Source organism: Epinephelus lanceolatus, chromosome 23 (genome assembly GCF_041903045.1).
Source record: "Epinephelus lanceolatus isolate andai-2023 chromosome 23, ASM4190304v1, whole genome shotgun sequence".
Classification (NCBI taxonomy): Eukaryota; Metazoa; Chordata; class Actinopteri; order Perciformes; family Serranidae; genus Epinephelus; species Epinephelus lanceolatus.
In genome coordinates, this window is record NC_135756.1 from 28,226,398 (window position 1) to 28,241,391 (window position 14,994).

The 14,994-nt window shown below is 40.8% G+C and overlaps 1 protein-coding gene across 3 annotated transcripts; it reads right to left on the reverse strand.

Annotated features, from left to right (window-relative positions):
* Window positions 1-3,407: 3,407 nt before the first annotated feature.
* On the reverse strand, window positions 3,408-13,937 carry selenoo2 (selenoprotein O2). 3 transcript variants are annotated; one of them, XM_033614517.2, is made up of 10 exons: window positions 11,720-13,933; window positions 9,575-9,778; window positions 9,305-9,482; window positions 9,037-9,167; window positions 7,531-7,808; window positions 7,297-7,430; window positions 7,051-7,082; window positions 6,764-6,949; window positions 4,684-4,840; window positions 3,408-4,152 (listed from the first exon to the last, which is right to left on the reverse strand). In XM_033614517.2, exons 1-10 carry the CDS (start codon window positions 12,151-12,153, stop codon window positions 3,991-3,993), a joined length of 1,896 nt encoding a protein of 631 aa, XP_033470408.2. In that variant the 5' UTR covers window positions 12,154-13,933; the 3' UTR covers window positions 3,408-3,990. The 3 variants fall into 3 exon arrangements, with proteins under 3 accessions (XP_033470408.2, XP_078021349.1, XP_033470410.2); XM_078165223.1 differs by lacking the exon at window positions 4,684-4,840 and having other exon boundaries at window positions 11,720-13,937; XM_033614519.2 differs by lacking the exon at window positions 7,051-7,082 and having other exon boundaries at window positions 7,268-7,430; window positions 11,720-13,931.
* Window positions 13,938-14,994: the final 1,057 nt, after the last annotated feature.

The window sequence follows — 14,994 nt, forward strand, 5'->3', positions numbered from 1 at the left end:
TGTCAGGGAGTGGTTTCATCAGATTTTTTTGACAGTAGCCTGGTTTAACAACCCTACCGCTACCATTTGATTTATAGGTTGCACTAAAATTTGTGACATTACCATTATCACTAGGCCTGAGTCACTTCAAGACAGTGAAAAAGGCACAAACAAACACGCATGTCCAGATATAATCATGTAAAGAATAAATAGATAAATAAAAATAGCTTTCTGAGTCTGGCAAAAGAAAAAAATAACTTCTTTTCATGTATGATCATAGTTAATGTAAGACTCTGAAATTTCCAGGGCCTTTAGAGCTCTTGTGTGTAAGATTTAGGGGGATTTAGTGGCAGCTAGTGGTGAGGATTGAAGATTGCAACCAGCTGAAACTTCTCCCAGTTAGAATTCCTTCGGTGTTCATTGTTAAGGAGACTTTTACTGTGAGCTGAATTATCCACAGATATTAGAGGTCTCTTTCTCTCTAAAATATGTAAAAATACAGAGTAAAACAGTTTCACGATACAATCAGTCTTTCTTCCATGCTGTTTAGCACGTCACCTTTTTTTGATCCAGACCATAAGGAGATTTTTACCGGGAGCCAAATTATCTGCAAAGGTCTATTCTCCAAAACAAATGGACCCAGTGACTTAATCTGGTTAAAAGCAGTGGTGGACAAAGTGCTCAACTCTATTACTTGAGTCAGGGTATAGATACTCCTAGTCAAATATTAGTCCAATACAAGTAAAAGCTGCCTTGTCAAATTGCACTGCTAAAAAAATGAAGGGAACACTTGATCTTCACAGTATTACACCAAGTCATTTAAACTTAAGGGAAATCAGTCTGTCCATTCAGGAGATTTCATTTACTTTGGTGCAAATGAAAGTGACAACAGGTGCAATGGAAAGGCAAAAGCGAGACAACCCCCAAAAAGGGAGTGTTTTATATGTGGTGGCCATAGATAGTTGGTCTCTCCTTATCCTTCCTGACTGACTCTACTCTAGTTTTGTGTTCTGGTAGTGTCCTTGTCACTACTGGTAGCATGAGGTGGTACCTGCAGCCCAATCAGATTGCATAAGTAGTCCAGCTTGTCCATATGTGCAGTCACAAGAAGGTTTGCTGTGTCTCCCAGCACAGTCTCAAGAGCATGGAGGAGATACCAGAAGACTGGCTGTTACACTAGCAGAGCTGGACAGGGCCTTAGAAGGGCATCAACCCAACAGCAGGACCAGTATCTGCTCCTTTGTGTGAGGAGGAACAGGAGGAGCACTGCCAGAGCCGTACAAAATGACCTCCAGCAGGCTGCTGGTGTGCATGTTTCTGACCTGTCAGAAACAGACTCCATGAGGGTGGCACGAGGGCCCAACATCCTTTAGTGGGACATGTGCTCACCGCCCAGCACTGTATTCACTAGAGAACACCAAGATTGGCAGGTCCGCCATTGCCGCCCTGTTCTCTTCACAGATGAGAGCAGGTTCACACTGGGCACATGTGACAGGCGTGAAAGAGTCTGGAAACGTGGTGAACATTATGCTGCCTGTAACATCATCCAGCATGACTGGTTTGGCGGTGGGTCAGCGATGATCTGGGGAGGCATATCCTTCGAGAGTCACACAGACCTCCATGGTGCCCTGACTGCTGTCAGGTACCAGGATGAAATCCTCAGAGCGATTGTCTGACCTTATGCTGGTGCAGTGGGACCTGGGTTAGGCAAGGCTCCTTCCTAGAATTCGGTGAACAAACATTGGAACAGGCTAGCGAGTGCCCAGGTGTGCGTCATTTAAGAGGCCCCGCCATCAATTCTGGCAAATCATGAACAAAGAATTGGGGGTATGTGGTCACATTTAAAGCATTAAACTTTGTGCAAAATATTGTCATTCACTATAGCTTCAGTATAAAAAATTCTGTATCAGACCTGGTCTATCTTAAAACAATATTGGTGGAGCCCTAATGCTGCTAACACTGCTAAAACTTAAGATTTGTAAAAGGTTTATAAGGCAGGAGATATCTTAACTTGCTTGAATTTGGGGGTGCTGTCATTTATAGTTTGTTATTCAATGGTTTTACTGGTCCCGCCCACTAAAATTAGGCTGTATGTGGTCCATGACTTAAAATGAGTCTGACACCTCTGGCCTAATCTAAACAAACAGACATAGACAGCAACAAAGCAAGCATGCAAGAAAGCACTAATGCATGAAAGGAAGCAAGAAAGCCAAAAGAGAAAAAAAAAAGCAAGCAAGAAAGAAAGATGGCAGGAAAGCAAGAGAGCAAGCAAGAAAGTAACTTTTTGAAAGAAAGAAAGACTCCTAAGAAAGTGCTGGCCATTTAAGGTGCAGAGGGACAGAAACAAACGAACCAGACCTGATTCACAGAGCCCACTCTGTCACTTGGAAATACATCTGGTTTGTGCCATCTGTTGGACAAATGACACTACAACATATCAAGCCAAAAACAACTGAAAAGTCAGACAGATGGCCACATGTATATGTCACATTTTTATGTGTTTGCAATAAAAACATAACTAAATTTATAAATTAAACTCAGATGGAAGAAATTATTAAGCAAAGGATATTGCTTGGTAAAGTCAAAGATGATTTTAGAGGCTTGATTAATTGTTGAAACAAGAAAAATGTATGCATTATTTCTAATAGTCAGAATCATTTACTTATTAAAAAATATGAAGTCCCAGTGGCCATCTGGACTCTCCAAAGCTTTTTCCTCAGCCTTCTTTGAAATTTAGTGGACTCAAAAGTACAATATTTGTCTTTCAAATGTAGTGGAGTCAAAGTTTCCAAAGAAATAACTCAAGTAAAGTACAGATACTCAAGTACTGAAATGACTGTACATTGTTACTGCCCATCACTGGTTAAAACACCAAATAAAGCAATGTCATGTCTTTCTAGCCCAGCAACTGCTAATGTGTGAGCACTTTTTTTCATTGATAACCTAAGACCCAGATGTTCAGGTGGTTTTCACTGTGAGCAGTGGTCTCTTCCTCTCCAAAACAAACACATTAGGTGATTTAAATGAGTAAAAACACTCATTTGCTCATTGTGGAGGGGCTTTTACATATTGAAGCAGATACGAAAACGTGAATGACCCTATCTAAAGCCAGTGTTTGGTTTGTCCATTCTGGGCTTCTGCAGAAACATGGCAGTGCAATACGGTTATCTCCACAGACGAGGACCCACTTCCTGTGTAGACATAAACATCTCATTCTAAGGTAAGGAAAACACAAGAATTCTTATCTCTCCCAGAATTAAAGACTAAAGAAAACATACTTGTTACGACACAGGGATCATCACAATACTTATCATATTATATTCCATTTTTGCCAATATATCCCCATAAATCTTACATACTGGACCTTTAAAATACTGAGCTCATGCCTAATGTGTGTAGGATTAAAACAAACCTCGCAATTTACACACTTTGTGATAAACAGCATGTGATCTTTTATTTCAAACTTCATGAGAATGTTAGACGTAAAATCCCAACAATCATTTTACATTTCCTAGTTACAGTAGCTTCAAAAAAATAATGGTAATCAGTGTTCTCATATCTATGACTTGACACGTTGACTTTATGAGTCCACTTTCTGTAATTAATTGATGTCAGTGTGTTCCTGGTGTTTCAGGCCCAGACAGGTCATCGTGTGACTGGTCATCTGAGCCATCATACTTCATCAGCAAATTCATTGACTACTTGTAAGGATTCTGTCAAATTTAGTCAAATTCAACGTAAGGAACACAGTCTATGTATTACTCTTCAACAGCTTTAAACACTGCAATAAAATCATCATGATCACACAAACAGATCTATGAACAGGCTGATAAACCCTGGAACACACTTGGTTATATAACATCCTCCTTTCAGGGATCAGGAAAGAAAGTCTGAGGTGGGAGTGGAGAGCAGCAACAGTAGTAGCAGTCAGCCACATCTTGTTTGCTCTGAAATGGTCCACCAGCGGAAACAGACCTCTCTCCTTAACTTGTCTGGGAGGCTCTAAGATGATCAGGTGATACAAATCCTTTGTGCCCAGGCAGGAGGTTTCCTGCTGTAGGCAGGCTCTCTCATGTTCTGCTCCTTTTCACCACACGCATTAAGTCCATCCAAAGGCTCCGGCCCAACTGCATCAGAATATGGTGTCTCCAGAGCTTTGAGGACCCTGTTGACCTGGTACAGATAGGGTTACTTCTATTAGTCCTTGAAAATAGGATTCAAATTGCTCTCATAGAAATACAAAATCAACATTGCTCTAGACAAACTCCACTGAGACATCCCAGTCCATGAAAGCATCTCTTGGTCATACAGCAACATTTAGTTTACTACTACTTGGGGAGTTTTTCCTTATCCGCTGTGAGGGTCCTACGGACAGAGGGATGCTGTAAAGCCCTGTGAGGCAAATTGTGATTTGTGATATTGGGCTTTATAAATAAAATTGATTGATTGATTGATTGATTGATTGATTACTGTCTGTCCCACTGATGGCTTTTTGTCTCCACCTAGTGGCCAACTCAGATATAGTGTCTCACATTCACAACCCTGTCCTCCTCCCTTTGAGGGCAAATGTTGGCTAACTACTCTCTGGGGGGAACCCTGTGAAACACTACTGAACTCCATGTTGCCTTTTATAACAGCTGTAATGGATCTAGATGTCCCAATGGAGATTTTGACAAAGTCAGAGACATTCATAGGACTCCTGACCTCCGAGAAGTCTCCCTTTTCTGCAGCCTGAATTGCATTCTGGGCGATGTAGTTGCGTAGGACAACTTGGGGGTTGGTGTTGTTCATCACACTGAGCCTCTCCTTTTTGATGAGAGACAAGTCGCTTGTGCCATCACACTCCCTGGCTAAACGCCTCCTGGTTTTTCAGTGCAAGAGAGATTGGTAAAGAAAAATAAATTAGTTGATTTATCTCATAGGGAAATATAATAGATATCATATATGCTGGAATCACATATGTCATACATATAGTGGAGTGCCATATATGTGCATTTTCAAAATTGAAAGAATTTTGTATATGTATGAATATCATATATTCTAACATCACTGGGTTCAAGTACACATATACACTACTATGTTAGTGTCATATATGTAACTGTACAAAACTAATGAATTTGGGTCATGTTTTTGGCCACCAAGAAATTTTTCACTCTCCTTTTAGCTCTATTTTGGTCTCCACATAGTCCTTAAAGCTGGGGAAGGGAGTTTATTTTGGCATCACTAAGCAAAAAAAATCCATAATAAACTTAGAGCAACTTAACAATTTAAGTGGACTTAGAGAAAACCCTGCTGCTGCAGACCACCTCACCAGGAGAAGGCAGCAGCTCCAGAGCAGTGTTGCCAAGTCCGCTTATTATAAGCGACTTTGGGCTTGTTTTTCTGTAAAGTCGCTTACAAATATCGGTAGTCGCGGGTCGCGTTTTTTTTTTGGGCTTGTTTCTAAAGCGTAATTGCTTATTTGGGCTTGTTCCCAGCTCCATAATAAGTTGTCAAGCAGATATTTTCGATATGTTATTTAAACGTAGGATAGTTTGTCTTGCCTGTTCCCTCTGTCCCTCCCTTTCCCCATACTCACAGGAGACAGCAGAGGTTTTTCCCACCCGCATCCTGCTTCTAATTGGCTCTGACCCTGATGGCAACGAGTACTAGTCAATCAGAGGCAGAGCAGGGCAATGTGTTTTTTTTTCTGGTTAGGAAAATGTCAGTCCTGTAACTAAAAGAAAAAAGTTAGATGAATGCATAAAAAGCAATAATAAATAAAAAAATTGTGAATTCAGGATGATATTTATTTGTGTGTGCAAATTTTAATTATCAGAGGTTTACTGTTTATATAATGTACTTGGTACATCAGTCTATATTTGATATCCCATCTGTTTTCTAATGTTAATTAATGTTAAAAGGTGGTTTAACTCCCTCTTGTGGTCATTGTCCTGAAGCTCAGGGGGGAGAAAAAGAAATAAACTGTGTACTGTGGGTACAGTTTTGCAAAACTGTGCACAGTTTACTTATCTGTCCACATGGATGTAAATTGACAATCTGTACCCACAGTTTAAAATCTGTCCCCACGGATTGTACAACTGTGCACACAGTTTATTTAATTTTCTCTCACTGGAACCTAGGGGAGCTCTGTAGAAAAAGTCGCTTGTTTTGGGCTTGTTTTCACAGGCCTGGTTGCTTATTTGTCTCACGAGATCTGGCAACACTGCTCCGGAGAAGGACACCAAGCCAGCGGCCGCAGCAACCCGAATCCAGCTAGTACAAGCCCCCCTCCAGGGGACGGTACAGCCCCGACTACCTGCCAGATTAGTAAACTTTTGGTTGCGGCCATGAGCACACTGTGACACCTGGTGCTGGGGAGTTTTTCCTCCCAGTGAAGCAGTTCACAGTGGCCGGGAATGAGGTGGAGGTTACATGGGTTCGCTAGGTAGCTAATTCTTGTCTCATTTGCGGTCTGCGCATGCATATGACTGTGGTCATCTAATGGGAGGGGCTTGGGAGAGAGAGGTGAGAGCTGCAGGATGTGAATGTATTTTTTTGTCTTTCCACATTTCTGCCTGCCCCTGTTTTGAGGGAAATATCCAGCTCTTCTGCTGAATGTTGCAATACATTCAAAAGCTAACTGCTAATTTTATCTGCTGTTTGGTGCTAAGCAGGTAGCGTGTAGTGGGTTCATCAAATGTCTTTTATTGAAAACAGCTGCCTTGTTGTGGGCAGTGGAACCAAAACCTAAAAAGATAAGACACTCCTGAGGGGAACTTAGAAATCTATCTCTTTTACTTACCTGTATCGGCTAACCCAGCAAATCCAGTCATCGCGCTGCTTTTTCTTAAGCTCATCCTGATCTGTCTCGAGCAGCTCCTTTAGCCGTCCCATCCGTTCCAGTTGCTGAGACACAGCTGGACTGTCTGCCACCATCCCAAACATGACTGGGTTGGTTTGTGCCATGGACAGAATCATCGCCAGCTCACTAGAAAAGGAGAGAATGCTAGAGGTAAGTGATGTTAACCACAACTCTGGTGCTCTCAACATAAATCCTACCAAATGTTACAAGACACACATTTCACTTACATATTGTCTTGGTTAGATTTTTCCCCAAAATGCTAGCATTTAAAAGGAAATACAAATTAGATGAGGAGAGAGATTCAGTCATTTGAACTGTGCACTACTCAGATTGGATTAAATGCATATTTTTTAGGAGTATATGGTGGGGCAGCTAGAGACAGTTTGTTCTTATAATACAGTAGCTGCTCACACACATGTATCCAACCACCATACACTCCCTCACCGGTCCTCCATAGTTGGCTTGTTAGCCACCTTAAGCTCCTCAATAGGGGCACACTGCTCTAGGATGAGGTCCACTAATGGCCCCACTGTGGCCCTCTCATTCTCGCCCTCCTCAGGCCAGGGGACATGGCTCAGCAGGCGGAAGGTGTTGGTGAAATCTGCACCTAGAAACACATTATATTATAGCACCATGCCAAGACTGCAGAAGCATTACCAGGAAAAGTTTTTCTGACATTTCCAACTTTGTCTCATAACTATTTGTACCAGTGTTGTGCATGAGGCGCAGCAGGTCTGATATGAGCTCCCTGTCCTCTGCCTCTTCTTTTCTCACAAGGCCCAGTTTTTTTCTCATGATACACAAGTAGAAGGCTTCATATGCTGGCATGAATTCATCCAGGACAGCCCCTGCCTCAGCTGCATCCAGCTCAGAGCCCAGTGCCTCTGCCAGACGAGCCAGGTTCCAGCGACACACAGATGGTTGGGCTTGATAGGAGTACCGCCCTCTCTTGTCAGAGGAGTTGCAAACGAAATCTGGATCAAATCTGAAACACGGGTGGAAAAGTTTTCATATATAATATCATATGAGTAATTATATAATGTGTACAATGTGTATATTTTTCCTTAATGTATGTCCAAACAGACTGTAATCTGATTAACCATTTCACTAAGGCAGAGCTGAAATTGTTTTTAAGTTTAACTCAAGTGGTGAGCTGAAAAATGAAGGAAACGCAGAGGTGCCAAAAACTGCAGTTCCCCTAATGGCCACTAGAGGCTGGCTCCAAAAGCAAGTCAAACCCAAAAGACACCCATGTTAAAACGTCAAACTTTACAGTAGAAATAAACATGTTTTCAGTCTGGTACAAAAACTGGTTTTGGTCTCTATAGCTAATTTCAACATTCTTGACAACTGTACAGAGATAGAATTTTTATATAGCTCACCTATTTAAATTTTACTGAGGCTTAAATTTTTGTATAATTAATTAAGGGCGGGGCCACATTGAGTGACAGGCTGTCAGTGAGGTGTCACCACAGTCTTTGAGTCAGATCCACCCCTCACTTTTCCACAGCTCCACTCTTCGTCTAAGTATGGTCACTTCTGGCTCCAAAAATCCAAGATGGCAACAACGGAAATGCCAGACTCGAAGCAAGAAATGGGAATCCACAAAGCAATACGTGACGTCATGGTGGCTATGTCCATTCTCTTATGCATTCTATGGTCAATGCATCTATCCATGTTAGAATACCCAACTTTACAATGGAAATCAACATATTTACAGGCTTCTACAATTAACGGTTTTGGTCTCGGTTTCCACAAGCAAAAAATTAGCATTAGCATTATCTTTGTTAACCATGGCTGTAAATGCACTGTGTTGACTAAGCTAGCATCTACCATACTAACTTTGCGTATTTTAAGGCTCAACGTTATGCATAATTAATTGAGGGCGGGGCCACTTTGAGAGTCAGGCTGTTTGTGAGGTGTCACCATAATCTCTGAGTCAGATCCAACTCTCATTCCTTCACAGCTCCACTCTTTGCCGAAAAAAAAACACAAGGTGGCGACAGCCAAAATGCTGAACTCGAGGCTTTAAAATGGGAGTCCACAAACCAGTGGGTAACATCAGCTGCATCCATTATTTTTATGGTCTATGGTGAACTTTATTGAGACAAGCTTGGGAACCAGTTCTTCAGATCGAGAGTAATCTAAGAGGTAAAAGCTAAGAGGACACTCTGGTCAAATAAATAAATGCACTTCCACTCTCAGCAGCCTACCTGTCCATGAAACCAAAGGGGCCATAATCCAGAGTGAGACCCAAGATGCTCATGTTGTCTGTGTTAAGGACACCATGGCAAAAACCAACACACTGCCACTGGGCCACTAGCTTAGCGGTTCTCATCATCACCTGGGAATAAATAGGTCAAATCTGAGGATCAAAATGCAAAAAGCACCAACATAAAATGAACCAACCTAAAGAGAGACAAAGCCTTAAACAGCATCTGTCATTATTAGCACTCATCTTATTAACACCTCGATCCTCACCTCTCTAAAGAAAGCCATATTCCTGTCTTTCCGGTCACTATGAGCCTGATGGATGCAAGGATAAAAAGTCTCAATGACGTAATCCAGCAGCTGAGCGCGAATGTCATGCCGCCCTGCACTGGGACCCTGCAGACCTGAGAAATCATCGCGGCCTAGAAAGATCTCAAAAGAACCAAATCTGAAACAAAAAATAAAATGTCAATATTTGTCACAAATAGCACTACAGTCAATTTTTTGTGTGTGCCTGTAAAGACTTTAAATGTTTCCTACCTGATGAAGGAAGGGGCGACACGCAGGACGACTGAGCAGCGCTCAGAAATGCGCCTGCCACTGTTGAGTGGATCTCTGCTGATGTAAAGGTCAGAGGTCACAAGGGAGGCTGCACGGGTGCTGGGTATCCCCAGGGCAGCCATGGCCTCGCTGCATAGGAACTCCCTGATGCTGGAGCGAAGCACTTTCCTGCCATCGCCATCTCTGAGAAAATGTGTCACACAGATTTTTTTGATATTCAGCTCTGATTAACCAGTGGGTTATGTATTTTGTGTCAGCCAGATAAATTAATTTAGTTATCCAATGAAAAATGATTGGTACTGGATTACATTTACAGTAGTTTAACTTGCAAACTGTCTCATACGTTCTGGTAAAGTTCCAGAGCTTTTAAAAAACAGCATTATTTATCTGTCCTTTTCTTCATATTTCGGCCATTGATCAAAACCATGTGATTTCACAAAAAAAAAAAAAAAAAATCACTTAAGGTCCTCTTACTATCTTTTTCCTTATCTTTCAACTAGATCTCACAGTGTCTCTTAGTGCATGGAGTTTGCCCAATGGGCAATTAAATTAAAAAAAAAGGTTAATTTAATTGATTTTTCTTGAGAGTTCACTTTGTCAACTGAACAAACTGCATTTACCAATAAAACTATGAGAAGTAGTTGAAAGCTTAGGAAAGGGCTAGTAAGTCGATCTTGAGTTTGTTAAGAGCTTTGATGTCATGTTTCACAGTTCAGGAATATGCTTTCACATTCCATGTCAGGTTACAATGTCCCCCTACTTTTTAAGACATGCATAGCCTATACACTGTGGCGGCTTTTCTTATAGGCAACATAGGTAGCCAATAAGGGTGCAACCCTGAGGAGGGGGCAGCAAAATGTGAAAAAATAAATACATAAATACTTTTTTTTTTAAAGTCTAGTCTAAACACCAATGGTCAGTCTGTAGTAAGGGTACCATAGTCCTCTAGTCATTGGGTGATCATCACAGGCTAGAGCATTGATGGGTATGGTGAAGTGGAGTGCATGCGGAGAGCATTAGAGTAAGAGAAAATGAGAAGGCAAAGGCCATCTTGAGTGTAGCATCAAAACAAATAAATAAATAAAAAAGAAATAAAAAAATGAAGGTGAATTTTGCAAATTTTCACATAGTGTATTATACCATATTCTTATTCTTATTATTACTATTGTTACCTAAACAATTGTGTTTAAGTCTAATTAGCTCTTGATATTTTTCATAATTAGCTTTTAAAATTTGTTCTTTTTTTGACGGGGGTCTAGCACTGTCTATACTACACAAGAATATTAATTTAGTGTCAATGTCAAAGTCAACGAAGCCCCCAGAAGTAAAAGAATGGGTCAACTTTATGTTAAAAAATCTTATGAATCTATGTTGACTAGGATGACTAACCGTGCTCAAGGGCCATTCTGAGGGGGGGTTTGGCATTAATTTGTATAATCTGGGGGCCTGGAAGTGTGATTTTTTTTTGTTTTGTCTTGCCCTGCCAATTTTTTGTTTTTGTTTTTTTTATTCCTGTTTGTATATATTATTTTCACTGTCACTTTCAGTGTGTTTATTTATTCAAATTTAATTATATTATTTTGACGGATTGAGACTCGTGCTATACCCCCTCTTGTATGGATCTCTATTATCCTGTTTTTATTATTTTTGTCAGTCAAGAGTGAATGTCTCAAAGTTTAATTTGCTCTTGATATTTTTCATAATTAGCTCTTATTTTATTTTTTTTTATTTTTTGGACGGAGGTGTAGCACTTCCTATACTACACAAAAATATTCATATATTCTCTATGCTCTCAAATATTCCTTATACTATCTGTGTGTGTAAACAGACTAAATCATCTGGAGGAACTATAGGTGTTCTGGTTCTCCTCAGCGCACAGCTGTTAAGCAATGATATGTGCCAAGCAGTTAAGCTTTTAAGCAGCTCTGCTTGGGTTAGTGCATTCACATGCCTCTGGTGAGCAAAGCTTATAAAAGACTGGCTGTGTCACCTGCTAAAATGAACATATTCTCATTTGGTCAGAGGAAACTGCATCCAGCATTTTGTCCCAGAGCTATAACCTGTCCTTAAGGTGGATCATTATACATAAACTGATCCAAATATGTTGCACACAGCAAAAATTACCTGGAGTAAGGTGTCACTCCTGCGCCTTTCACCTGAATCTCCCATCGCCCATGGGTGCCGGACTCCACCTCCCCCAGATACATCACCGCTCCATCCCCCAGCTGTCCCGCAAACAGTCCGAACTGGTGTCCGCTGTAACAGTGCGCAGCCGGCTGGGAGCCCGGCAGCAGCCTGGAGCCGCTCAGATACTCCGGCCCCACAGGATTACCCAACACTTCCTGCACAGTCAGGCCGAGCAGAGCCAGCGCAGACTGGGACTGGGCCACGAAGGTCGGGCGCACCAGGGGCTGCAGAGCCCGGATTCTGGAGAAACATGCCGCTTGGACCGTTCGGGACCCGGGCTCATCCGAGTCATCCACCGGCAGCTTTTTCAACGCAGTGTTATTGAAAGATAAGCGCTCCAGTGCCGTGGATGCGCACTGAGAGGGCTCCATGGGAACTGAAGTTAGGACTCAGTCATCAGGGCTGTGAGGAGGCGTTAGTGGGTACTGTATGGCACGGAGTTATACGTCAGACAGTGTTCAGGGGTTGTACCAACTTTGACCTCTTTAGTCAGTATTGGTTCAAGGAACCATTTAGCATGTGTATTTATATTCTAATGCATAGTTACCTCCGCCAAGGAGGTTATGTTTTCGCCGGCGTTGGTGGTTTATTTGTCTGTTTGTTTGTTTGTTTGTTTTTCTGCAAAATAACTCAAAAAGTTATGAACGGATTTTGATGAAATTTTCAGGAAAGGTTGATAACGGGACAAGGAACAGATGATACAATTTTGGTGGTGATCGGTTGAAGCAAAGTGGATAAAATAATAAATAAAGTCTATGGTCTGACAGCCTCAGCAGCAATTAAGACGGTGAAAATAGCGCCATCTGGTGGCCGGAAAGCACGTCTTGTTCTACTTGCTAAATATTGTTGTAATTCTAAAGTTAAAATTAATGTTCTGTGTTGGAAAAAAAGAAAGTGAAAAATACAAAAAACACATTATATTCTATGTTGGTACGAAATAAAAACGAAAAAAAATACACCACAGTGTCTCCATGGTGAAGGCATATATAACCTAATAATGATAGGGATGCAAATAACCTAATTGTGATGCAGGCTGCAAAAACTGATGCAGTGGGGGAGGAAATATCACTCACTTGACGGAGGTCTGCACTCTCTGAGTGCTTTTCTAGTTGTGTATGAATTGTATGTATAGACTATAACACTTTTGACCACTAGATGGCATGTGTGTATAGTCTATGAGGTAACATTGGTCACAGATGATTTGAATCAGGTGTTTTAAGGTCACAGTGGAAGTTGAAGTCATTTTGAGCTTATGTGTGGAAACTTATGGTTCTTACTGTGAGCACAGCAAAGTATAAAATGCAGAATTAATCTGGATCACTTCATGTTTCATGTTTGCATCAAGTCATCAAGGTTATCTACTTCTGTTTTTATTGTCATTCTGCAAAGAAAAGGGAACATCACCCAAAAAGACTTCATTGTTTTGGACATTCACTCATTCAACCGGACACATGTCAAGAACATAGTTTTCACCAGTGCAAGCGACTGGATTGAAAACTTTGTATTTTATTTATTAACAAATGTTCAGAGAAGTTTTTACATGTAGTTACCTGTGTAACTGAGTAGTCCTGCTTGGTGCAGTACCCCCACCTGGACTCAAGCTTCTTTGAGGCAGCTGTCTGACTGATGGACTTTGTATATAAAAACAAGGCTGAAATTCCTTGCACTTTCCCATTATTAGTGAGGTTTTATTTCATTTGTTTGTTTATGTAGCCTATGACATGTAAACAAGTGAACACCCTTTGCAATAAACTCATTTGTGTTGTTTTTTCCCTCTTGCGTGTCATTTCTTTGTATTGTATGTACATTGTCAGTTTGATCTTTTTCACCATCTTACTATCTTACTATATCTTCTTACTATATAATGACGAAAACTCTGTCTGTGGGTGTGTCTGTTCCATGTTTTTCTCCTCACTGACTTGGTCAATCCATGTGAAATTTGGCACAGTGGTAGAGGGTCATGGGAGAATGCGAATGAAGCAATATTACATCAATTGGCGGTAACACTTTACAATAAGGTACACAAAATTAAAGTAGTTACTGAGGAACTAATGAGTAACGAATGATGAACTAATGAGTAGTCACTGAGGAACTAAGGTACATAAAATTAGAGTAGTTACTGAGGGACTAATGAGGAACTAATGATGAACTAACTATTAGTTAATGGTCAGTTCTTCAGTAACCCCTGATCAAATTTCAGAGGAGTAGCTACTGAGGAACGAATGAGGAACTAACTATTGGTTAATGGTCAGTTCTTCATTAACTCATGATCAAATTTCACAGAGGGGTTAATCACGACTTAATAATTAGTGAACTAGTTACTTCATCAGTACAGAATCATTACTCAATAACCCGTCCATTAGTTAACCTTTTTATGTCCTAAAGTAAAGTGACACATAATGAGTAGTCTTTCATTACATTATCATCATCTTTACAATTAGTTCATTAACAAATAAAATCACAGACAGCAGGATTCTTGAGAAGAGTTTAATTAATTATTTTCAGACCACATACACATTAATATGACCATCCATGTTATTCTGTACAAGGTGCTGACACACCAAACCGACATCAAAGAACTAGCGGCAACAAAAGCCAATTGTTGCGTCGTCTACGTCGCCTCACGTCACCCTGTGTCAGTTGCATTTGAACACACCACAAAGACTACACCCAACGCTTGAAACTGTTACTCATTTATTTTGGCACTGCCCCATTGTCTTTATTGCGGACAATATTAAAAAATAATTTAAGCTGTTTTGGAGGGATGTGCTGTTTGGACTTTTTGACTTTAACAGAAATATGGCAAAACCCATTGAAAGATTTATTATTAATCTCATCTTACTTTTGGCAAGATTTCACATTCACAAATGTAAGTTTACACATAGAAAACATTTTATATTTTTAATATTTTCTTGTAAACTCTTATCCCCCCTGGCCCCTGTTATATGACATATATGTGTAATGTTGAAGATCTGCATTCTGTAAACTTCCTGTCTTAAATAAAGTTGTGGGGGAAAAAAAAGAAGACTACATCTGACGGCCAAGTAGCACATACGTTCTGCGCCTGCGTAAAAGGAAATAACGCAAAAAGGGAAACCGGAAGTCCGTTGAATGCATGAGATCAACAAAGTAGCGTGGAGTGACAGAGTGATACATCCTGTCAGCCGAGGGGTTTCCTATCTGTGCAGCCGAGCACCGCAGCACTTCCGCGG